This window comes from Botryllus schlosseri, chromosome 13 (assembly GCF_051294905.1).
Source record: "Botryllus schlosseri isolate E-star chromosome 13, Bs_hap1, whole genome shotgun sequence".
In the NCBI taxonomy this organism is placed as follows: Eukaryota; Metazoa; Chordata; class Ascidiacea; order Stolidobranchia; family Styelidae; genus Botryllus; species Botryllus schlosseri.
Genome location: NC_137248.1, coordinates 2326561 through 2352571, shown reverse-complemented (window position 1 = coordinate 2352571; position 26011 = coordinate 2326561). Strand labels below are relative to the sequence as shown.

General features: G+C 41.6%; 2 protein-coding genes across 2 annotated transcripts; one reads left to right on the top strand and one right to left on the bottom strand.

Annotated features, from left to right (window-relative positions):
* Positions 1-1239: 1239 nt before the first annotated feature.
* On the top strand, positions 1240-12575 carry LOC145454763 (uncharacterized). The gene is made up of 7 exons (XM_080332747.1): positions 1240-1902; positions 3319-4059; positions 6952-7168; positions 8027-8180; positions 8235-8384; positions 8854-9046; positions 11702-12575. Exons 1-7 carry the CDS (start codon positions 1524-1526, stop codon positions 12370-12372), a joined length of 2505 nt encoding a protein of 834 aa, XP_080188873.1. The 5' UTR covers positions 1240-1523; the 3' UTR covers positions 12373-12575.
* Positions 12576-18461: 5886 nt separating this feature from the next.
* LOC145453607 (uncharacterized) lies at positions 18462-20576 on the bottom strand. Its single transcript, XM_080331575.1, has one exon. It carries the CDS (start codon positions 20553-20555, stop codon positions 19182-19184), a length of 1374 nt encoding a protein of 457 aa, XP_080187701.1. The 5' UTR covers positions 20556-20576; the 3' UTR covers positions 18462-19181.
* Between the last annotated feature and the right edge of the window lie 5435 nt (positions 20577-26011).

Genomic DNA, 26011 nt, shown 5'->3' with positions numbered 1-26011 from the left:
TGTATAAGTGATCATTGGTAGTTACTCGAGTTACTCTTTACATTACAATATTTATCGTATTGTTTATGAATATATTCATCCTTTCTACTAAAGACTCCACTTTAAGATTTGACTCAGGCATTGACACGATCAGTTGCCCATGGTATACTATATTAGAATGAACGAGTCCATTGCTGAGAGTCTGTGTAAATCGTTGTAGTCTTTATGAAATAGGAAAGCATTCTAGTTATAGTTGTGGTATGTCCAAACGGTAGTTGAGTCATTAAATCAAATCCCGCAGCCCGCATGTCAGCCTACACAATCAAAACATTACAATTCTCGACGGGGGCGATCGTGGTGCTATCAACATCCCCTAGTTTTCATAAAGTATGCACATTTGCCCAAGTATGCCCCAATAAACGTTTTGCTTTCTATCAGACAATTCCATATCACCGGATGCTGTATCCTAGACAGGAGAGAGTGAATGCTACTATTGTAAAGGTGCGGCCTGTGGTGATTACCAAGCTAGAATATTGACCCGCTACCACTTTCAATTCGAGACCTCTGATTTAAGAACAACGCATTAGTGGATGAATTACTACATTGCGTTAAATGCTAGCTTACCCTACATTATTCGCAGGCGTTGAGAGCATTATTATCACTAAAAGCGGTCGCACTTGAGACCCATTCCTTGTGTAATAACTTGGGAAAATCCTGATAATCAGTCACTAACACAGTAATGTATTATAATTGTCAATGTCGAGCACTTACACATTTGAAACGGGACAGAGAGGGGCCATTGCAGGAAATATTTCGAAGAGCACGATATCCGCTGCCTCAAACTATTCAGGGCTCCTTGAATGTCGCCACGACGGGACAGTATAAGACGATACACATGTTACACAAGATTCTAGGTCAATCGGAAGCGTTTATATGTGGACTGATTACATCCTATGGGGCATCAGATGTTTTGAAACTATAGCTTACATGCACAGTCACGTTCTCCCTTGTATTTTGAAATAACATTTCACCTGCAGACAGAGTGACTTCCCCGCGTTGCCCCGGGGCACCGTTACAAGACCGCTTCGCTAAATGACCATCGCAACACAATAAAGAAACAACCGATATCATAGGGGATGCTTCCCCTTCAAAGTAAACACCCACCACTTCGCCAATTGGTTATAAGCATCACCTTGGGATACCTTCTACTCCCCCTCTCTCTCTCGAGGCACAACAATAGTCCTTAGAATCGGAATAAACCGCATAACAGACTTTCTCCTGCAACCTGCTCATCAGTCGACATCTTAGCCAGGAGATGCATTGTCGGTATGATTTAGGTTTATTTAGAATGAGAGCCCGAGGTGTAAGCACGACACTATTTCTTTGTCTCACTAGATTACTCATTCAATGTGTCTATTTTCCAGCCTTTTCCAATCGAATATGATTTGTTAAACTGTCACTATATCGCGTTATTACAAGCGATCGCTAGGGACTCAATCAAGACAATGACAAACTAATGCATAGAACAAGACAAGCTACTGATTATGTCTGTGCCCTCAGAAAATGAAGAGGACGTTCCTATGCCTAGCGCCGCGAACGGTTTGGAACAATCTGCATCAGACGATGCTATTTGCGAACCTAGCGTACAGGATATCGGATGTGAAAATGGGTTCAATAAGACTTCAGATTTGGAAGATTGTAAATGGCAGGTCCAACCGTTTGTAAGGCAAGGAAACGCCAATGATCGGGTTAACGATTGCAAAGCCTTGACTCGTCTCGACTCGGTATCGGATAAAACCTTTTGCGACGCTTCTCCTGCGAGAAGCTTAGAGTTTATCGGGGATAGGCTGTTGTCTGAAGAACTGAGCGATATATCCTATTACGAAGCCAACATCGGGACCGCCGAGAGAGGAAATTATACAGGTAAGCTGATGGACTCGGTGTGGTTGCAATTAGCAGTTTTTATCAGTTCAATACACCACAAAAACGTGATACAATGAAAAGATAGGAAGGTGTCGAAACGGCTTAGGGCAGACCTAGGGAAAAGTGCGGCCCGCCACGCCATTCTGTGCTGCCCGCGAAAGTTTGCTGGGAATTCCTAACATTAAATCTGCTTTTTGAATGTTTATGCGTGGACTAAAAGGGTAATGTTTGGAATCAGACACCCACCTTGGCCTAGGCGATGTAAAGAGGAGGCATGCACACTGAATGAAAAGTAACAAATTGGGTGGCATGTCACGGGAGGCGAGATCGAAAGGTATAGCAATTTGAAAGCTAGACGAATAATTGCAACTTGCTGATGCTCAACTCATGAAGTCTTGTTCAATAGTAATCAGTTTAGGGCTATAGGGAAAATGAAGTTGCCGACATACCCGACTTGGTTCCAGGCTTTGTCGCTCGGTTCATTTTTGAGAAAGCACGTGTCTGAAATTGCAAAATGATCAGTATTATATAGATATAATAATCAGTATTAGTATCGGTATTATATATATAATAATTTCCAAGGGATGAAATGAATTGAAATCGGTTCAGTCCAAGCAAAGCTCGATTAGGATTTGAGTTTTGCTTCGCATCCGAGCTGGTTAGACGCAATATTTACAAACTAATCCCACCGGCGTAGACGTTGTAGGGGATGAAAATCGTCTTTACCCATCCAAGTTGGCGATTTGGACACGGCGACCTTGTTTCTGTGCACTGTCCACGTCTCCTTCTAACTCGCCTATGCGGCTACCCACACATCTATAACGCAAGCGAAAATAGACGACCCGTGATTGGGTCGTTAGCTATACTGTCATGAAGCACGACTACTCACAGAATATACTGTACAGTGTAAGGTCATATATACTCCTACACTAATCCTGCATTGGTCGAGACCCATTTCACGGGAAATGCTTTTTAATAAGCGACTTTTCAAGATTCAAATCAAGTAATGTTTGCGACACCATTTTGCTATACATCGGTACGGTTACATACTTAGTAGTTCTACATCCATCCACCCAACCATCCAACTAATGCATTTGGATATTTTACGAATACAGCTCTCGGTGTATATGTGGTTGGTATACGCTCAGCAGCTACCGAAAGTGTGAATTCATATGTTGTCCAATATATACTGAGATATGAAGGCAAAAGAGCGCTTAGATATTTTACGTAGCAGAGACTTCAGTATACGAATGATCGATATATTCACACCGAAGTAAGCCCGAATATTTTCTTGTTTAACTCAATCAATACATCATGCTATTGTATATTTCACATTGTGCAATTTGTCAATTTCTGACCATTCAAAAAGAGTAGTGTTTGAAGTACATCCAATCTTACAGCTAATTCACATTACAGGCATCAAGGAGAACGACGTGCAAGGCAAATTTCCGCACGGCTCGTCCCAGTACGACATGCGACACAGTCCTTACACCGAGTCCATAAACGCGGCCGCTGTCGATTCCGCCCGCCGCGTCCTGGACTCAGATTTCCCGTTGGACGAACTAGTGTGGGGCGAGGAGAAGGATGGAGACGAGAAGTTATGGAGGGACAGCATGGAGCTGATTTCTAACGATAAATCAGCGATATGTTCGCACGCCAGTAATGTCGCTTGCGACCAGCAATGCTTACTGCAATCTCTAATCGACGGCACAGAGGAGGGTTCAGTTTCAGAGTACGGCGACCCGTTATTTCCAAACTCAACAAAAGGGAAGAATCAGAGAGCCCAATCCTTTACTGAATTACTAGAAAGCGATGCTACACTAATGAATTCCAGATACCACAATGAACTCATTAGATATCCAAACGCTACCAAAACCAGAGGACTAAGTTTAAGCAACGACAGTGGCATTGAAGGTTCAATCGCAGAATTCGTGGGTTCGCCTATGAACCATTCCGGACGCGAGGAATCTTCTGTGTCTCCGGAATCGATAAAAGGCCAAGTCTGCGTCATTGGTGGATTTGCTTCCGGGTCATCAGACTCGGGTCAGTGTAAAATAGAGGAAATTCAGGACGGGGAACATATGCAACTCGGCGGGTCCAAGACATCAAGCAAAAAGACGGCTTACAACGAAAAATGGGGCGTAAAAGTATTGAAAGGTACTGATAAGTGTCTACGAGTTTACTTGAGTCGTGTTTAAGGCTGGACACACTGATTCGAGTATTAAATCTAGTCATTCGAGTCGACGCGATTTTTTCTACTGAAATCACGTTTCTTGCCACCTAGATTTGTACAGTTTCGACACTATTTTCCACCTTGAAACGCTGTAGACCTAGATTGCGAGTGTCGCAGCATGCGAAATATGTATAGTGAAAAGCTACTAGAGCGGGGCATGGACCGGAGCCGGATTGGATATCCGGCCAGATTTTCTCATTTTTGCCGGAGCCGGATCAGTACTTTTTACTGAGAATAGGAAGCATGCTTAGCACATGCTTAGTCGAAGTTGGCATAATTACTTCAGATCAGGGTTAGGCTTGATCATTGAGTTTTTAATTTTCTGTTTGCCTTGTTTCAATCAATATTCAGTACCATTCTGTGAGTAGATACTTATCATCGGGGTTTTTCGGACCGGATCACGGTCATTTCTAGAATCCGGCCTAGGAGTACAGGACCGGAATCGGACCAGAGCTTTAAAAACAAGATCGGAGTAAGACCAGAGAATTTGTCGATCCGCTCCGCACTAAACTCTTCGCACGTTACTGGAAATGATATATCTGTAAACTCGTAATCGACACACTAAATTGTCACGCAGTGCAACGAAAAAGGTGCATGGTCGAAAAATACCAAATGATCATTATATTATTTGTGGTAGCATAAAATGTACATAATATTTTAACTTCCAACATCGTTCCTACTGATTTATTGTGATAATGGGTGATACTCGTATACTCGTCTGGAGGCCTAATAATCAATTCAAAATCGAAACACTCATTTACTCGATTCTGCCCAGCCCTGGTCATATTCCTAGAGATTAGCCCTAGTCGAAAATTCCAGATTTTCGTAAGATCGTATAATTAAGGTGCGGTGTGCAACGTGAAAAAGCCAGCAATCAATCTTATCTTCCTTAGGTAGCGCAATATTGTCCGTTTCTGATTACTCGCCTTCTAATTCTTAATGGTTCAGTCTGGTTGGATGCGTTTAGATGCCTTCCTAATGACCACTGTCACTTGTGTTAGCCTGCGGTAAGATACTTGATTGAAAATCGCGGTGATTTACTTTACTGGATTTCTAGGGGATATGGTCAATAATCTCCGATCGCATCGATTACGTCCGTATTATACTTGAGGCTGTATTAAAAATCAAGTCGCGCTCGAACGTTTATATAAACGTTGTTGCTTATGCGATTGGGTCTCAGGTCTAAATATGCCATAGAGCTCGAAAAGGCATGATTTCTGCACAGTTCTTGAATTTGATTTACAAGTATCTCTTCTATAACAATGAAATACCGATAAAGTGCGATATTTTCATAAGCAAAAATGGCGTAGTACTGAAACGAGCATATTTCGTCCCGGTGGAATCAAAGAAGCCTATGTTCATTTGTCAAATTTTGAGATCCATTTTTCAAATTCATAGAAAATGTAGTTTATGTACAATTTTTCATGTTTCTTCGGTCATGTCTGGGCCATGTTTATGTTTATCGCATTGTTTCGGAGTTAAGCATGACCAAGATGCGGCCGAAAGAAGATGAAAACTTTTTACATAAAGATGATTCTCTCTAAATGTGTAAAATGGACATAAGCTACAGCTATGTTGATTTCACAGCGACGATATAATAAAATCATCGTCAATTACAAAGCAGCAAATGAGTACAACCTCAAACTAGTTCGTACGGTACAATGGGTGTGTGTGTAGGCATGTCATGATTTAACCTGCTTACTTGAATGAGAATGCCAACGTATCTACGTAGATTGTCTTAGAAGAAATTCGATTGTGGTTGTGAGCAGACGCAAAATTGTCCTGCAGAAACAAGACGTGCTTTGCTCGTCAACCTCCTTGTGATCGCTAGAATGAATAAGTTTCAAATATCAGCTCAAAGATATCAACACGTCGTTGAGGATTCCGGATATATTCTGGAAACTCGAATGAGTACCAATGACGATATATTCATGCCACGCGGCACACCGTGAAACCGATTCACAAGCCAATCTTACACTTGTCGTTTGGACTCGAGTCAAGTCGAGTCCTTTTGAATTCACCACCGAGTCAAGTTCGAGTTGAAGTCAGTGTTAAGAACCTAGTCTGTGTCCAAGTTCCTTGTTGAGTTTCAGTTCAAGTCAAGCTTAACTGTTATTGAAGGCCCCGGATTCATAATATACTCTTTTTTTTCTCACTCTAAACATGTATAGTCAAACAGATAAAAGACAGGTTCTGAGCCTATTTCCAATCATCGGTCCGGATATACGTGAATTAAATAAGTCATATGGTCGCTGGAAAACCAAATTGTGTTATGGCCATCTTGGAAATTTTGACTTTGACCATAGAATTTGGACACGAACCAGTTTTGTTTTCAATTTACCTTGAAAATTCAAGTTCATATGTCCACTTCACAAGAAATTCATGCTACTTAGGAACTTTGGAACTCGGATAAAACGAAAGATCTATGTCCATTGTCCAAAACAGTGATGAAAACGAATCAAAAAACGAAAAGTGGACATAACACAGTTCGGTTTCCAACGGCTATTATTATATACTGTGTCGAGTCAAGTAATCCGATGATCACAATACAGCATTGACAACATGCACGGCAGTAAAAAATAGCTATTGCGTCGTGGAGGACTGGCATATGTTCTTTGCGGTCCCACATTTCAACTTTCCGCATCATCCATACTATTATGATGTAGTCACACTCAGTAATACGCGACTTAAGTCGAAGTCGTATACTTAAGTCAAGTCGGAATCGAAATACTATACAGATACTCGCTTTTGACCAGCCCAAAACTTACTGCCGTGAGAAACACAGTAACCGGAATTAAAAAGATGATCTTATTCAGCCTGGTGTTCCGAAATGTCAACAACCGAGGATTTCGAAGGCATGTCTCCTAACGAGCTCAATGAGCTGTTGAGTCGATTCTGGGCAGAAGGGCGAAAAGCGAACGGCGACTATTATGGCAAGAATAGTTTGTACAATCTTCGCGCAATGATCAACAAACATCTCAAAGGAAAACCGTACTGCGTCGAGTTTGACATCGTTACGGACGACAGATTCAGGCGAGTGCTAAATGTATTATGATTGTATACCAGTGTTGGGTACGACTCTCCGTCAACTTTTTAGAGGGACTTAACTAGAGTCACTTTGAATAAATAACTTTTGACTCGAAGCAAAATTTTCCAACCCTACATTTCAGAGAAGGGATAGTCTATATTAATGTACAGTGTACACAATACCTAGCGACGACTCGGGCCACATTATGTCACAATGCTGAGGTACATATTGACGCTTTAAACGTCGCCAATGTATCAACTCGGGGGCACTCAAATGACACTCGTCAGGGGTAATCGTCAGCAACTAGTAGAGAATTGGAAACAACATTGTATATCAACAATCATATCACCAATATGGTGTCACGTCATTTGCTATATCGTATTTCCTGTCGAAGTTTCAGATTGCTGACGATTACCCCTGACGAGTGTCAGCCGAAAACATTCGGGTTCATTTCAATATGAATATACTATTCAATTGTATATTGAAGTTCTGTACCTCCAAGAAGCTGTCGTAATTATTAGTAAACCGACCTGTACTTCAATTATTCTGCAAAATGTAACGGAACGAATCATGCCTCGAACTTCGAAAATTTGACACGACTTTGTGACTCGACTCTCGGAGTTAAGACTAGAATGGACTTGCGACACGGAGATAGTGACTTGATCCCAAGACTGTTGTATACTAAGGCTGGTATAAGTGGCTATAGTTCTAATTCTAATCTAAAAATGTGTAGCTATAATTCAATTCTAATCTAATGTGAACAAGATGAATTTTCTAGTTTACAACTCTGCTATATAAGCAACTGTTCGCTGACCACCGATTCAAACTATCTTGCGTTCTGCTTTTCTTTCTCCCGGTAACAGATCATCAAACGAAACCCTCGAAAAGCAAATCAAAATCCTCAACGACATCGGCCGAACCATATCCCACAAAGGACCTATCTCCATGGTCGACTTGAGAAAAATGTACGACGTCGGCATACTAGCCAACACGAACCCGCTCGCTCTGCTACGAAAGGTTGGCGAAAGCATTCCTTGGCGATCATGGCGCTCCTTGATGGTTTTTTCGCAGGTTTGGTTCGAGATCACGCTACATTTCTGTCACAAAAGATCGGAACCGCAGGAGAAACTGACTAGGCATTCGTTCCGCGTGTACCGCGACCAGAGTTTTCGAACGTACGTGGCCAAGGCTACTGATGCGAATGTTCGTGAACATGAAGAGGTAAGGATATAAATATTCACCTCATATGTTCATTCATGCGATATAAATTAGAAGAGCTTCATGGAGGTACAGAACTTCAATATCCGATTGAATAATACATCCATATTTAAAATAAAACGAATACTTTCGAGTGAGTTAGGGGTAATCGTCAGCAATCATCAGAGATTTGGAAAGAACATTGTATATCAACAATCGTATCACCAAATATGACGCCAAGGGCATGGAATTTCGAAGTGATCGCTTAAACTCAATATACTATTTCTGCACGAACTGCTTCTGTTGGCGCATACTAGGTTAGGGTGTTTTGGTAAGAGTCGACTCAAAAGGCACAGTGTAAACCTCCACTTGCAAGCAGTTTTGTCAGTCTTGAAAACTGATACTTGCAACAGAGTCGAAATTCAAGTCATTACAGCTAGTCCTAGTTGATTTCCTACACCGACTATCACTTTCACCACCCTCCGATTTTCAGATCCGCATGTACGAGACAGGCGGCGATCTCTGCCCGGTGAGAAGCTTCCAGCAGTACATCGACAAACTGCACCCGCAGCAGATGAGACTCTTTCAGCGGCCCATACGGAAATTCACGCAGTCCTCCGCCATGTGGTACGGCAAGCCGCCCATGGGAGAGAAAGCCTTGCAGCAGATGATGGCAGACATATCGGGTAGGTATAGATAACAATTTATAGCAGCGGCGGGCAACTTCTCCAGTCGGCTGGCCGGATATGGGAAAATTAAGTAGCCTACTTGGCGGGTCGGATTACAGAATAGATACATAAATCGCATATTCATTCACCTATAATGCAACCTTTAAGTTTGAAGTATAGAGACCAAAAACAGTAATTATTAGATTATTAACGTAATGTACTTGTTGAAGTCAATGAGACATCTGTGGTCCATCAAAGTTGTCAATAAGTTCTTCAAACTTTGGCTGCATGTCAGACCTAAAAACCTAATGCACGTGAACGTCAGTTAGATTGTTAATGATCATGGTGGAAGATGTTTGCTCGCAAGTGTACGTAGACCCGCGGGTCACATTATCATATGAAAGACAGGAAACTGTCTGCGGGCCACTCGAAATCCCGTCTCGGCCCGCAGCACCCGGCCTGCGGACCGTATGTTGCCCCTACTGATATTTAGGGTTATTCAAAAACAATGTTCGAGGATTACCCGCCGTTTTACATTCGGCATCTGCGATATTTCCAAAACCAGCCATGGTCTATGGCCTACTAGTAGGTAGGACTGGCCATAATGATTCGAGTACTCGAATCTGAATCGAGAAATAATTTTAATGATTCGAGTCGAGTAGTAAAAGCCGATTTTTTCGAGTACTGAAATTATATCCTCCTCGCCACTAAAAGTTAATTTATCAACGAGAATTACAGTTTCGGTACTAATTTTCCACTGTGCAAGCCTTGAAACCGTAATTGGCTGTATCGCAGAATACGAAACATAGTACAAAGCTGCTAACGTTACTGGAAATAACGTTTTTCCGAAGTCATGATCATCCCACAACAATGTCACAAAGTGCAATCAAATCGGTATGGTCGAAAAAATATCTTTAATGTGATGGATACCAGGCATTATATTCTTTCGGGTGGCATGAAAGGTACATATTTGAAGTTTGACATCTTCCATTCTGTTATGACGTCATAATGAGTGATACTTGTATACTCGACTATAGTCGAAGCATAATGAGTGATTCAGAATCGAATCACTCAGGTACTCGATTTTGCCCAGGCCTTCTAGTAGGCCACGAACCACGAACCAGCCTATTCCTTCCATTGTTCGCGCGACACTGTATTGCAAGTCCCGCTATGTCTAGATCAGCGGTCTCAAACTCAAATACGCTCGCGGGCCAATTTCCTACTTTTTGATTGCGCCGCGGGCCGCAGCACCAATAATAGGGAGATTCAATGTATTTCCAAGTAGGCCTTGTTTGGCGGGACCTTGCGGCCTGACATTCCACGCGCATCGTGTAAATTTGATTCACTATTGTGAATGCACGCCTGGCACGAAAAAAATCAAATTTCAAAATATTTCGATAAAGTTATTGCTGTACTTGGCATAGTAGTTGTATATTCAGTTGTAGACACCATGCGAGAGAACAAATGCATCAGGATATCGTAAAAGCTGTCGCTTTAAAATTTGCAGCTAGCGGACATCTGACGTGTCTCAATTATAGGTAGAATATTTCGGAATTTTAGAATGATTGATCTGAAATCAGACCATTGGAGCAGTACATCCTAATTCGGGTTTCGGGCATTCTCCCGCTAACTAGGCTATTGATCATGTCAGTACCAAAGTCAAATTCAATCGGCGTTAGATTTACCTTCGAATATTGGAACGGATCTATAACAACTTGAAATAACGATTACTGTGCCATAGCAATAGAAATGTCAAATCGCCGAAGAAGCCGAAGTAGCCGAAGTGGTGTTACAGCTGTGAAGCGTATGCTACGACTCCTTTATACTCGCCACATTTAATTGGCGACAATATAAAGGATAAAGATACCCAAGATGACACAGGATGTAGCTAACTATACATCAACAGGACAACACAATGTCAATGGTTGCCATACCGACCTGCTTAGATATCTGAACAAGATACGGAACACAAGCTAAGACCTTTTTTATATACCTATTACCATTCCCCATACCAGTTTGATAGTTTGTTTCGTCCGTGGTTGTACCAAGTCACGATGTTCCGAGTCACAACAAGTTCTTCTCCGATTGTAACGTTTGACGCGACTCAACTAGAGCCATTTTATTTTATCACACATCGAGTCCGAGTTCAAGTAATTCTACAAAAGGCCGGGCCCAAGTCGAAATCACAATTTTCAGTCACGAATTATCAACAGGTCCTGTTTTACCATCATTAACAAGTAATGTGACGTATTAGTTGATCTTCCACTGCGTGGTGACTTTTGAAAGTGATGTCATAGTTACGTTTGATGGGTTGTTTCAGGCTTCTGGAGTAGTTTTAGAGCGAATTTCCAGTTCTAAATTTAATAAGAAAAAAAACCCGGCAGTTAAATAATGTCGAATATTCGAAATCGAAAATGCCGCGGGCCGCACAAAATAGTCTCGCGGGTCGCGTGTTTGACACCTCTGGTCTAGATGCATTCTTTCTAGTTCATTTTATGTCCAAGAATAGCAATGGCTGTGAAGCTGTTCAAACACATGGTCTCAAGTTTTGGAAATGCACCCATATCGGTTATCGGTGACGGTGCTAGATATCGGTAGGGCACCATTGTTTTGATTTTGAATTATATGAATGATCAAGTAGTTCAAAATATTATCAACCTCATTTTTATTTAGTGGCCGCCAATCTCTCAAAACGATACACGAACCACTGTGTTCGCACCACTGCTTTAGAACAATTCAGCGCCACAAAACGCAAAGCAAACGGCAAGAACCGGCCTACAGAACACCTACCCAACGGGGCACAAATCTACCCCTTCCCGACCGGAGAAACATACCACGTACGGTGCAACATCAGAACACCAAGCAATAGTAACGGGCATCTCAACTACGCGTCTGCTACAACACAATCTACGCAGTTATCTCAGAATACATCGCCTTACTACGTGCCACCAAGGCAGCAATATGCATACAACAACTATCAGGAGTATCAAATCACACCGCACAGTACCGGTAGAAGTTACGGGGAAGCTTACAAGAACCCGTACAAGCGTTGCGCGCCAACTGCCTACCAAGTGCCTTGCCATTCTCAAGACGGAGTGAATCGTATACATATGTTCAACGCGCAGACACTCAAGAAGATGAAACTGCACGATGATTTTCGCGGTAACGGCGCAATAGCTGCTAGAAGATATAACGCCAGTTCTAGAGACGATGGTGTTTCTGGTAAAAACCTAGATTTCTCAGAAACTATCATTTGTGCTGGCGGAGGAGGCGGAATTCCTGAAATCCAATCTATTACTAACGAAAATTACGCGACTATTCAGAAAATAGTGTCGTTGCATTGAATCGAGAATAAGCAGATCTTCGTAGAGCATAGCGCGTTATAGAAGCGCGCATTTATTTCTGTTCCTTATTGAGTCACGCATGGACTGTCGGCTATGTTTAGCGTAGGGGTTTTTGTAACATTTTATATCGCATTTGTACGTGTATCGATCGTGGTGGGTCGAAGAAAAGTTATTTAGCGAAATATAGCTCCGAGGACTTGATAGACGGCAAGGTTGTTTTCGAAACTCTGTGCGTTTCAGCGGGGTGGTTCAAAAGCGCAGATGATTGAGTACACACCGGCTTATAAGCACTTAAGCAGACTTGGACGACTACATAATTTTCAGCTTTTCTGAATTACGATAAAATTAGAACTATATATCAGAATTTTCCATAATTAGACCAGAATTAGAATTAAAACTACCCAGTGTTTTCCAAATTAGATTAAAATTCAATTAGAGCTGCACATTTCTTTTAAAATGAGATTAGAATTAGCAAAAATAGCTACGCAGTTGTTTTCAAAATTAGGCTAGAATTAGAATTATAACCACACAGTCTTTTCCCAAATTAGATCAGAATTGAAATATAGTTGCGGTCTGTTCCAAATAAGATTACAATTAGATTACATAATTATCACTCAATTCGCGAGAACTTGGAAATCGAATCAAGTTCCGATCATATCAAAACTGAGTTCATTCTCGTAGGGACAAGAATGGCGAATGTCTGTACAGCAAGTAGGGTTGCAAATAAAACAAAAATCAATTTAAAACAAACATGTTCAAAACAAGGCCCTTAATTTAGCACATTTTTTGAAGCCATGACGTCACGAATATTCAATTGTGACGTCATAGTGGAAAGACATTGACAATTGAAAATATAGGGTAAATATAGCTCCGTTGACGAAATATCTGTACTATTAATGATGAACCGACTATTTTTAGGGTACCAACCATCCCATATCGATATACGTCGGCTATAGCGGGTGGTAATTGTCCGTAGGCTCATACAGCATGTTTTTTGGAAAGTATTTACACAATTATGGCATAATTTACAACTTAAAAAAACACAATTCTGTTTTTTTAAAAGGCCTTTCTTAAAACGCTGTTTAAAATACGTTTTAAACAAAGTGTTTCAAAACACCGTCTGTTATAAATGCAACCCTAACAGCAAGATTCGTTTCGCACTATACAGTTCTGATGTGGCATTTTCTGGGAAACCAGAAATTAAGTCAGGATTAAGATTAAAGGATAGAAACATGTCACAAATTAGATTAGACTTTGGGTATATCATGTAGGCAAAAACCACGAAATAACAGAATAGCAAAATATGTAGGCCTACTCATAGCAGAAAGCGAAGTCAAAAAGTGCGTTTTAGGCACCGAATCAACTAAACCTGTACGATTCACTGGCGAATTATCGTCAGTGTAAAAAGTTTGAAAACTGGATGTGAGCATTCAGTCAATAGATCGTAAGTGAAGCTGTACTGACTTCCTTAACCCGCAAAACGACCACATTTAGGCAGCGAGCAGTTTCCCATTAACTATATATGTCTACTAGGCAACGATTAATAGAAAAGGACTTAATTTCAGTCATACTCACGCTCAAGTATGATTCCGAAATCACAAATCTTGAGGAATTTCAGCACGGTGGTGATCGGCGTTGTCGATGAGTGTGACGACCTCACTTTTCGAACCATAAAAGCATTCTCGTAATCCGTTAACAAGAACCATACTCATAGGTAATATACTATACTTAGATAGCAGACTGTAGAAAAAAGGTTATTGCCGCTAACTCACTGAAGCTTTATTAAAGTTACGATAACCAATGTTGCCTAGAACAAAACCAACAGCACTATAGAGAACAGAATGGAATGAGAAAGTACCGGAAAGGCGACAATGCTCTGTGCAACGGAACTAATCAATGAAAGTAATTATTGCCAAATTGCGGATCCAACAGTTATCTTGTCAACCTATGTGTATATAGGCTACTAAAACAGAGTCGATCACTATTGCTTCAGCTTAAATTATACCTCGGTGTTTCAACACGCGGCGCCGTCGTGTGTATAGAAAAAAAAAACGTGACTGGGAAAAGGCGGAAAACAAAGTTGGCGATATAACATGTGAACAGTTAGATACGTAGACGGAAACTATACAGACTATCTTGCGCAGTATTCTCGTCATAGCTATGTGTCGCCAAGGTCCCTGTTGACTGACTCATCTTGAGGTGCTTCGTCTTAGGGCGGAGATAATAAAGTTAGCTGATCCGGGATAATGCTAATCATGTGATTAAAAACTGCTAATCGAGACGCATTTTAGGCGGGGGTAATAAAGTTAGCTGATCCGGCAGAATGTTAATCGTGTGATTAATTACTGCTAATCGCGACGCATAAAGTTGGGAAAGGTTACGCGCGATGGATAGTCGAGGTGTCCCGAGTAGGGCTGGGCACAATGATTCGAGTACTCGAATCTGAATCGAGCATTAATTTTAATGATTGGAGTCGAGTAGTAAAAGACGATTTTTTCGAGTAATGAAAATATACGCTTCTCGCAACTGAAAGTTAATTTACTAACATGAATTATAGTTTTCAAACTATTTTCCACCGACGAAGCCTTGAAATCTTGATTGGCCGTGTCGCAGCATACGAGACATTGTACAAGGCTACGAACGTTACTGGAAATAACATATTTGCGAAGTCATGATCATCCCACAACATTGTCACGAAGTGCAATGAAATCAGTATGGTAGAAAAATATCAAAGTATCTTTAATGTAACGGATGCCAGCCATTATATTCTTTGTGGTGGCATAAAAGGTACATATTTGAAATTTGACATAGTTCATACTGTTGTGACGTCATAATGAGTGATACTCGAATACTCGACTCGAAGCATAAAACGTGATTCAGAATCGAATCACTCAGGTACTCGATTTTGCCCAGCCCTAGTCCCGAGTTTTCAATCAAGTGGCGTTGTCTGTTGCATCATAATGCGAAAACGCGTTATATGCTGTCAGTTGTCAATATGTTGAATTATAGAATGCATAGTTGAATCCTGTTGTTACATTGTTACATCTTTTTTTCATTTATCTTGGATCGCGATAGCGTTTGGTACGTAGTTTTATCTGTTACGTCTATGGTGTATGTGTGAAAAGTTACACGCAAAATAGTTTGCTCAGTTAACTTGAATCTGGCTGCCCCTTAGAAACTAGCGATGTCAGTCTTTTATGTGAGGGGTGTCTTTGGGGGGTGGGGGGTAGGGGGGGGTGGACCCTATACTCGTCTGGCGTGGGTGTAAAGAGTTCAAATACCTGACCTTGTATAGCACACTACATTGGACGGGCATGATCCATGATGTTGAGGGTAAATTGGCCAGAATCTTGACGAGTTTGGCGAACGCGACACTTTAGATTTCTATGCCTGGAAAAGTTACGGCCAATTTCGTTCAACTGACCAGGAAGTCAGTATTGACGATCATATCCATATGAACGCTACCTGAATGCAGGTCGGCGATGCGTGCTGACTTACTATAGCGCGCATAAGATATGGTAAACATGCGTAATGTTGCTGCTGAAAACTGATTGATATCAAATATTTTCGAAAAAAATCGCTAGAAAATCGCTAAATGTTTTTTAAAAGTCGCTAGATTTATCGCTAGTCGCTAGATTGATAATTTCTGTCGCTAAGCGGAATGCAAAATCGCTAGATCTAGCGATAACAACAATATCTTGAAACTGAAATCATTTTCAGCGTTTCAAAATGCTTTATTAAGCCTTCATCCAAAATCTCAAATCAGATCGCGAGCCGTGATGACTTAGTCGTGGATTCTTGTACGATTTCGTCCCAGCGACTGCAGCGAGCTTCGAATTTTCAGCTATAACTCGATTTCTGTACGAGTCATCAGTTTGTGAAGCAGATGGCGAGTGCAAGGCACATGCAGGCTTTACACACTCTATGCTCGTACGCGTCCATCTCAGAATGAGTAGAGTATATTCCCACCAGGTGTAGCCTGCAGCCGACAGATATGATTATATCAGATGCATGAAGGAACATGGTACGCATGTGTTGAATATTAAAGAATAAGCACCGCACCTATGATATCGTTGCAATTGTATGCCTAATTGCTCATGTATGGGTTTCAGGAAGACTGCAATAAATCGAAATGTCGCGGTGAGTCTCATGATTTTATCGAAATGTGACTGAAGCACTCGTGCATTTGTGGGCGAGAAAAGCTTCATATGAAATCCGAATCAACCTAAATCCTTATTTTAGGTCCCTGCTCAAGCCTCCAACGCCACAGAATTTATTGACGAGTCGGCATTTCGGCAAGCGCATTGCTTTGATTCTGGCTCGACAGATTCACCCTGTTATTATTACAATCATCATGATAATTTACTACGTGTGTTCAAAGATAGAATTTAACAAGCCTTTATTTCGAACAAAAATGAGTCGAGTTGAAATATCGAACATTGATTTCACGAGGCTTCTGCAATTACGATGCTGCTTTTCTACGGCATCAAGGTGCGCTTAACGGTGCAACGTCACGCTATGTTAGGGTTGCCATACGTCCGGAATTTCCCTGACATGTCCGGAATTTCACTGTTCAAACTAGCGTCCGGGAGGAATTTCTAGAATATGCCAAATGTCCGGAATTTTGAAGACTTGACGTAGGCTCATAATTATTTCGAAAATCCGCATAAAAACAATATTTTTGGGAAATATTTATGCTGATGCATGGAAACTACCACCCACAAAAAACTGCAATAAAATATAAACAAAATTGACCTTAATTAACTGCAATAGGCCTAATTGTAATCGCAATCATAGGAGAACGGTATATTCCTCGAGATCGTTAAGGCCGTTCAAATGCTTTATTCAAAGATAGTGGTTCCAAACGAGGGGGAGTCGTTTCCCTTTATTTTGGGGTTTGCGAATATGTTGAACGTAATCAGCTTCCAAAATAGCCCGTGAGTAAGTCGGGGCAATGGTGGGGACTTCTTTTAGTAATCTGCTCGTCAAATTTTGATCTGGGCCACGGAACATTATTTTCATATCGGAGATGAAGTCGCGACCATAAAAGGTTAGAAACCACTGGATGAGGGGTGTTTTTAAAGCTCCGTGGTGCGCACCGGCATAGGGCTTATAAACAATCTTATCGGTAGGACATGAACAATGAACATGTCTTAACGATGTGCAATTACGCACCCTGTATTTTGGAACTCATCATCCTCCACTAGCTTTGCCGCTAACTCTGATCATGTGGGCGGAGAGTAGTATTAATATAGTAATATATGGAGCAACCAATATTATTGACAGAATTCATTCAGATAATTTAACGATCAGATGCATACAGAAACCAGATTCATATAATAAGCAAATAATAAGCACCCCCCCCACCTAGAAGTTAGATCGATGACCCTATAGTGTGGGCTCAAAATCATTGTTTATTTGGGTGGGAGGGGACTGAAAACACGTGCTTTCGGTCCCGGTTACACAACACACAGCTACATACTCCTGAACCGGATCGTGACCACCTCTGGTCCATGAGCAAAGCTTTGCTAGTGTGACGTCATAACTCATTTCGAAATCCACTAGTGGGCGCTAAAGAGTGTCCGGAATTTGGATTGCAGAATTATGGTAACCCTACGCTATGTCTTTGTCGGGAGCAATAAGATATACGAACTGATGCGGTTGGTTTTTGCTGACTTAAGGCAATGAATTTTATCGGCACTTGACTATAGATAACTAACCTACGGATAGATGGGCAACACGAGAGTCACGGTCGAGTGATGCGACAACGGCAGATTTGCTGTCGCTTCATAGCATGAAACGGGAGCGTAATTGCTAATCCCATAGATGACGACCCGAGCGCTCAAATTAAATAAAGTTGATCTTAATTGAAAGCTACAGTCGCGCTGATTCTGATAATATACATTAAATTTTCATGAAGGCAATGGAACCACCCCGAAATAGCCTTCAAAATATGAAAATCGGCATTGTTCTAAACAATCGCAACCACGCACGGACCGTTGTTATGGTCATTGTGCTGCGCCGTTGCAATTGTCTTTGAACAATGCCGATTTGAGAAAAAAAGTCATTTTTGAAGAGCCCTAATGAACAGCTTACATCTCGTTTGAAAGGTGGGAAATCAGTGGAGGTGGAGGTACGGACGATGAAGTCGACCGTACGTACATTATCTTCGTTCAGTGGCGCGTTACTCAACGAAACTGGGAAGAGAGATGATACTGCCTGATTTGTCGCCCGTATAATAGCTATAGTTCATGCGTTCACAATGATGACTCTACGTTGAAATAGATAACTAACTAATCATCGCGCCAAACCGGCTCGATATCGTGATTGATACATTGCTCAATGAATCTCGTTATTTTCCAGGTTATATAGTATTACGCCCGACAGTATGAAGACAAAAATTTGGGTCGAAGTAACATACAGCACATTGCGAATCAGATGTTAAATACAACAAATGAATATTGACATCTCAATCTCCTTGAAATCTACAGCGAATCGAGTGGCCATCCACATGAGAATCCTCTCGAAGTTCGGCGAGATCTCTTGCACGGAAACTAGACATTAACTGTACAGATAGTCTTCAAGTACAAATTTTAATGAACAGTACCAACAGAGCTCAACACAAATACGAATATCAATTTCAGCCTTCGCGTTAGTCTGCGGTACCGTAATTCTAATTTCTCCGAAAGGCAATGTCGACGTGACGTTCGAGGGAGTACTTTCGAACAGAAAAGGACGTCGTGATTGTTTAGGTAATTTATTTGACGAAGTGCTTTCCCTCGTATATCACACCCAACATATTTTAGACCTTAATGGGTGTGGATATGGCGCTTGTGGTCAGATTTGCGAGCGAACTCTTTCCCACAGATATCACATTGACTATCCTTGATACCCAAATGCATTTTTATATGACAATTTAGGTGACCCTTGTAAGTGAATTCTTTTCCACAAATAGCACATTGATTATTCTTGATACCGAAATGCATTTTCATATGCGTTTCAAGGACGCCCTTGCTAGTGAATTCTTTCCCACAAATATCACATTGATTATCCTTGATGCCGATATGAATTTTTACATGACAATTTAGGTCACCCTTGCTAGTGAATTTTTTCCCACAAATATCACATTGAATATCCTTGATGCCGATATGAATTTTTATATGACAATTTAGTTCACCCTTGCTACTGAATTCTTTTCCACAAATATCGCATTGATTATTCTTGATGCAGAAATGCATTTTCAAATGAGTCTTGAGAACGTGCTGGTAAGTGAACTCTTTCCCACAAATATCACATTGAATATCCTTGACGCCGATATGAATTTTTATATGACAATTTAGTTCACCCTTGCTACTGAATTCTTTTCCACAAATATCGCATTGATTATTCTTGATGCAGAAATGCATTTTCAAATGAGTCTTGAGAACGTGCTGGTAAGTGAACTCTTTCCCACAAATATCACATTGAATATCCTTGACGCCGATATGAATTTTTATATGACAATTTAGGTCACCCTTGCTACTGAATTCTTTTCCACAAATGTCGCATTGATTATTCTTGATGCAGAAATGCATTTTCAAATGAGTCTTGAGAACGTGCTGGTAAGTGAACTCTTTCCCACAGATATCGCATTGAATATTCTTGATGCCGAGATGAATTTTCATGTGTGTGTTAAGGAAGCCCTTGCGAGTGAATTCTTTCCCACAAATTCTGCATGCAAACTGGTTCGGATAAGTATGGATATCCAGATGGCGTTTAAGATTACTCTTGCCAGTGAATTTTTTCCCACAAATTTCGCATGCAAACTGGTTCGGAAAAGTATGGATATCCAGATGGCGTTTAAGATTGCTCTTGCCAGTGAATTTTTTCCCACAAATTTTGCATGCAAACTGGTTCGGGTGAGTATGGATATGCCTATGGCCTGCGAGGAGCCTCTTGTCAGTGAAATTCTTCCCGCAAATATCGCATTCGTTCTGGAGGCCCATATGCACATTCATATGACGTTTGAGGGATATTTTGTGCAAGTATTCTTTCCCACAAATGTCGCACTCATGACGCTCGTGGCCCAAATGCGTATCCAAATGCCTCTTGAAGTAAACCTTTCGAGAGAAATCTTTTCCACAAATATCGCATTGGTGATTCGTGCAAGCGTGCATGCCAATAAGATTCTCCTGATCGTTCATCAAAAATACTAAATCTTGAAAGAAATCGGTTGGGTTTAGTATGCAATACTTCGAAGTGACAATGTTGCACAGCAGGGCTGCCAAACATCCGAATAAATGAAATAAATGCTTATATTATCCAGCATGTTTCAAACAGAAGTTTAGACTTCATTAGGGAATACTTTCAATGTAAATAATTCCTCAATGCACAAAATGTCAAATACGTTTCTAGGCCACGTTATTAGAACCATCTCACGGCAGTGTCGCGATTGCGTTCTAATCACCCCTGGAAACAAGTTGGTGACATTGACATCAAATTCATAAAAGTCAAAAAATGCACACTCAAATCAAAGTTTTCTGGGAAAACAGACCAAGAGGCAGTTCTTTACAGAGGCGAAAACGCCAATGCTAAACCGTTGTACCAGGGCCCACAATATCGTAGACCCGGTTGTATGCAAGTTACAACTCGAATTGCCATTTAATAATAATGAACCAAATTCCACATTTAAATTAAACATTTAGTACTCCTCACGAAGCATACGTGGGGCCGACCCCGCATTCCGACTAAGACGAAGGGAGCATGGAAATATTTCAACTTATATCCTCGTTAGAGCAACTACTTTAGCGGTTTCTAACTGTATTGACTCGGCCAATCATCGTATGCTACAATGCATATAGGCTTGATAAGAAAGCATTTCAGGAAAAAACAAAGGTACGATCCAAGTTGACTTCGACACCTCTGGCGTAGAACTTATACGCATTTAATCTTAACAGAATGACAAATCCCGCAGACATGCTAGAACTGCGGATATGCTATTGGCAGTATGAAGTTATTTTAAGCATGAAAATGCGCAGTTAAGTAATGATCCACACTAATGGAACCACGCATCGCATGCGACGACGGTTCCGGCATTTATAAAACGGACCGCCTAAATGTATGAACGTGAACGTCCTCGACGACCCTTCTGCCCGCTGTGTCTAGCTATAGATAACCTACCTAATAAAACTCAGATCAGGATTAGCAATAACGTCGATTATCGCGTTCGTCAGGATTTATCAACCCAGGATTAAGGAATCCGTTTGATCGCAGCGCTTAAAGTTAGTGATAATCTCAGGAGTTAACAAACCGGAAAAAACTATAGTTATCTATAGAATCTGTTTACACTGCGTACCATTCCTATTACGCACCAATATTTCCGATAATGACCATGCCGACTGCCTCCTTGGTAATGGTTTCACTAAGCAATCATCAAACTATGCACCCGCCATTGCAGAGCGATAACAATATTCTATAATACGTTGCTTAGCTGTACCGTACGAATTTGACACGACTTTCATTTGGCGACGATAATTCTAGCTATTGCGGTGGAAGTATCGTTATCAGCAGGCTGCTGTTTCATTAACAAATTGACAACTGACAGCCTATAACGCGTTTTCGCATTATGATTCAACAGATAACGCCACTTGATATAAAACTCGGTACATCTCCACTAAGAATCGCGCGTAACCTCTTCCAGCATTATGAGTCGCGATTAGCAGTATTTAATCACACGATTAGCATTGTTTCTGATCAGCTATTAACTTCATTATCTCCACCTAAAATGCGCCCAGATTTGCAGTTTTTAATCACATGATTAGCATTCTTCCGGATCAGCTAACTTTATTATCTCCGCCCTCAATGTCTTGTCAGAGGACACTTGCCCAATACGATATCCCAACGCAACGATCCCTGATCCCCGTTGAGCGCGAATAAGACGGGAGCTTACTAACAGTAACCGTGACTTTAATGCAAGTCGACGATCTACTGAAATATACAGAGCGCTAACTTCGCGGTAACCTGTCCACTTGTACGGCGGTAGGCGCGTTAAACTCAACTAAACCACGGAGCTCATGATGAGCGAGACCTCACATTACAACGCGTGGTATAATAATTGCTTCGGCGGGGAATCAATTAGAGTTGTTCCATTGTTGCACGAAGTGCTAGGAGACACCACTGAATGGGTAGGCCATACGTGATTGAATCCAGGCATTTTGCCACGGAAGATAATTATAATTATTTCGGTAAGTTGTATCTGACAACTGCAGCAGTTTGTCCAACCAGAATTGCTGTCCTACAAAATGTACGTATGGGTGTCGCCTAGTTTAAATGATAGTACGTTATATTTTTCTCGATCTAAAAAAAGCGTTTGACTGCGTAGATCATAAAATTCTCATCTCGAAATTGGCGCGCTACGGACTTCGGGGCCCACAACTTGAGCTCATGAAAAGTTACCTCACTGGACGCCAACAAATGGTTGCGATCTCAGACACCTTGTCCTCTCCTCACCTGGTGACCTGTGGTGTGCCCCAAGGCTCAGTACTTGGACCGGTCCTTTTCACCTTATATGTCAACGACATTTTTCAAACCTCTTCATTGAACACCACACTTTTCGCTGATGATACTCACCTCCTCTCTTCAGCATCTTCGACGGCAGAGCTGAATGCCCTGACTGGTGACCAAATGCCCAAAGTCCATGAGTGGACGGCCCAGAACAACCTCTGCATAAACGCCTCGAAATCGCAATTGCTGACAGTAAATTCAAAAAATAACCTAACCGTTAATATCGCTGGTCAGCCCGTTTCCAACACAGATAATGCCAAATATCTCGGGGTTTTACTGGACTCGAACATGTCCTGGAAGAGTCATATTCAGTCCCTAGAAACTAAATTATCACCGAAGTGCGGCCTGTTCTACAGCCTTAGGCGCTTCATGCCAGCATGGGTTCTTCTGATACTCTTTAAATCCTTAATCCAATCGAAGTTACAATATGGCATCCTCTGTTGGGGGGCTGCCAGTAAAACTGCACTCAAGCCACTGCAAAACTACAACATAAAGTACTCCGAATCATAGCTAGGGCCCCAAAGGGGCCTGGCTGCCCATCCAACAAGTCGCTGCTGAAGAGATTCGGCGTCCTAAACATAGAAGATATGCGGAAACTAGAAATCGCCAAGTTTATGTATCAGTTCCACTGCGGTCGTTGCCCCGAATATTTCAATGACTTCTTTACCTCGGAATCAAAAGCGCACAAGTACAACACACGCGCGTCCACGTCGTCCAAATATCATATGATCGACCGAAAAGATCATCGCTCCATCAAATATGCCGGACCTGATGTGTGGAACAGTATCCCGCCGGCCATCCGACAGTCGACGAGCATGTCCACATTCAAGTCGAAATACAAGCAATTACTACTAAATAAATACAGTCCATCCTCAAGATTACCGGACCACGACTGACCTATCGATCTCGCTTCCCATGACATGCCGCCCTATTTATTGTCGCTTTCTTTTTCTATACTGTCTTCTTTACTTTCATTCAGTGTGCATGCCTCCTCTTTACATCGCCTAGGCCAAGGTGGGTGTCAGATTCCATAGACTGCTCTTTGTCGCTTCGACACCTTCCTGTCTTTTCATTGTATCGCATTTTTTGTGGTGTATTGAACTGATAAAATTGCTAATAAACCAATGATGATGATGATGCATCAATCTAGACTAGAGGCTCGTCGAGTAGGCCTAGCTTGCTAACACGATTGAGACCACTACGTCACTTTGTATGCCTCCAATTATCGGAGCCTACCCCTGAGATACGGTCAGATGTAACTTATCTAAAAACGTTCACGTCAACTTCAAAGTAACGTTTACAAATCGGTTAACAACAGTTGACTCTGGCGTCTTTTTCCCACTGGCTACACTTATGATGACAACTCGCGACTAACAGCAACTATAGAACAATTTCGATTATAGAATAGCTAGAGTTACAGCTGCAGTAATCAAGTATTCCGACAGCGTCATATGTCATATGCCGTTCAATAGGGTATCCAGTAAATTCAGACTAAAGTGTGTTTGATGTATAGGTATACGGCACTGTGTTCATATTATAGTAACTTAAAATAGCAATATTTCATCAATTATGGACTGCCGGTGAAAATACACGTCACCACCGCCACGGATCGCAAATTTAGCGTAGTGCATTAATATGTCGAGTCGATTTAAAAATTTCCAGTCTTGAAATCATTAATTCGAAATCACTGTATAAGTACATGTCATTGTAGATTGTACACAAATGTTTTAGTCGCAAGAATAGTTTGTATCAATGAATTGAATGTGTTCGAGTTAGCAACGTCTGTAATGCACAGATTGAATAAGAAAACTACTTTCTCCACTTCCCCCATATCCCGTTCACCGAAGTCACTCTAGGAAATTCTTTGGTATGGACTGCCCTGTTTTGAGCAGAGCTTATTTTCTACGAGGTGGGCCACAGAACATTTCAAACTCGGAAATAAGCCATGGCCGAAGGAGCGCTGCAAACTCCTTCAGACTTTGAGCCACGTGGGAAACATCTCCAGTTGAGCTGTAAGGCTCAGAAGCAAAGACTTTACGGGCAATTTGCAATGGTCGAGTGTTCTCAGATGACTGCCTAGCAAGCAAGCCCGATGAGTGAGTGTGAGTTAATTGTGAACAACCGTCCAATCACAACAGTATTTGCTGTTCTTTGTGATCTTGAACCCTTTGTCAAGGCTCCAAAAACGGCTCAAATAGGTTGATGGAAAATGTTATAATCAATGATATTATCCTAATCATGGACGACGACCTTCCCGAAATGCGTGGCTTCTGGGCCGTGTCACAGGAGTATGTCCTGGTAAAGCTGACTGTGGTATTCATGGTATTTGTCGACTACTGTTATTTACACCAGGCCGATATTCTTCATTTCTATTCCGTAACTGGCGACTTATAGCTCGGCCCACTTGTAGGCTTTTTGTAAGACACCGCTTACGCGGTGAGGTGGCGAGAAGGAGCCTAGATAAGCATCCAACACTTCGGTATACGAATTCTGAAGTCGACCTCGGTCGGACTCGAACCTGCAACCCATTGGTGTAGCAGCCGCGGATTACACCACTGCCACCTCGCCACTTCGGCAACGTCTGTTCGCATCAAAACAAAAAATCCGAGCACCACTAATTAGCTTATAATATTCGGTAGGCTGTTGTTTGCTACGCCCGGGCAAGGTGATTTTGCAATGATTGAAGTAATGAATTGGGTTACTACACCGAGAGTCCAAACACCATTCCACATTGAGGAATTTCAACCTACCGGCTAAGGAATTTCAACCTACCGGCTAATTTTTACAGACCTCCCATTAACATGACCAAGGCCCAGGTAGGTGTCTGATTTCAAAGACTAGACCAGTGGTTATCAATTCTTTTGTCTTCGCGGACACCTTTTAGACCAGTGGTTCCCAACGTGGGCGATATCGCCCCCCAGGGGGCGATTTGGCGCTCTAGGGGGGCGAAAATGACGAAGGGGGCGATAGGGGGGCGAAAATGGACAAAGGGGGCGACGGGGGGCGAAAATAGCGAAGGGGGCGATAGGGGGGCGATGACGCGTGAAAACGGCTGACCTTTTTTTTTTTTTTTTTTTTTTTTTTTTTTTTTTTTTTT

Bases quoted from the DNA above. Each gene is read 5' to 3' on its own strand.
- LOC145454763 (XM_080332747.1), top strand. From the start codon at position 1,524: ATGTCTGTGCCCTCAGAAAATGAAGAGGACGTTCCTATGCCTAGCGCC. The intron at 4,060-6,951 runs GTACTGATAAGT...GATCTTATTCAG, and splicing joins GGGCGTAAAAGTATTGAAAG to CCTGGTGTTCCGAAATGTCA. The intron at 8,385-8,853 runs GTAAGGATATAA...TCCGATTTTCAG, and splicing joins ATGTTCGTGAACATGAAGAG to ATCCGCATGTACGAGACAGG.
- LOC145453607 (XM_080331575.1), bottom strand. From the start codon at position 20,555: ATGAACGATCAGGAGAATCTTATTGGCATGCACGCTTGCACGAATCAC.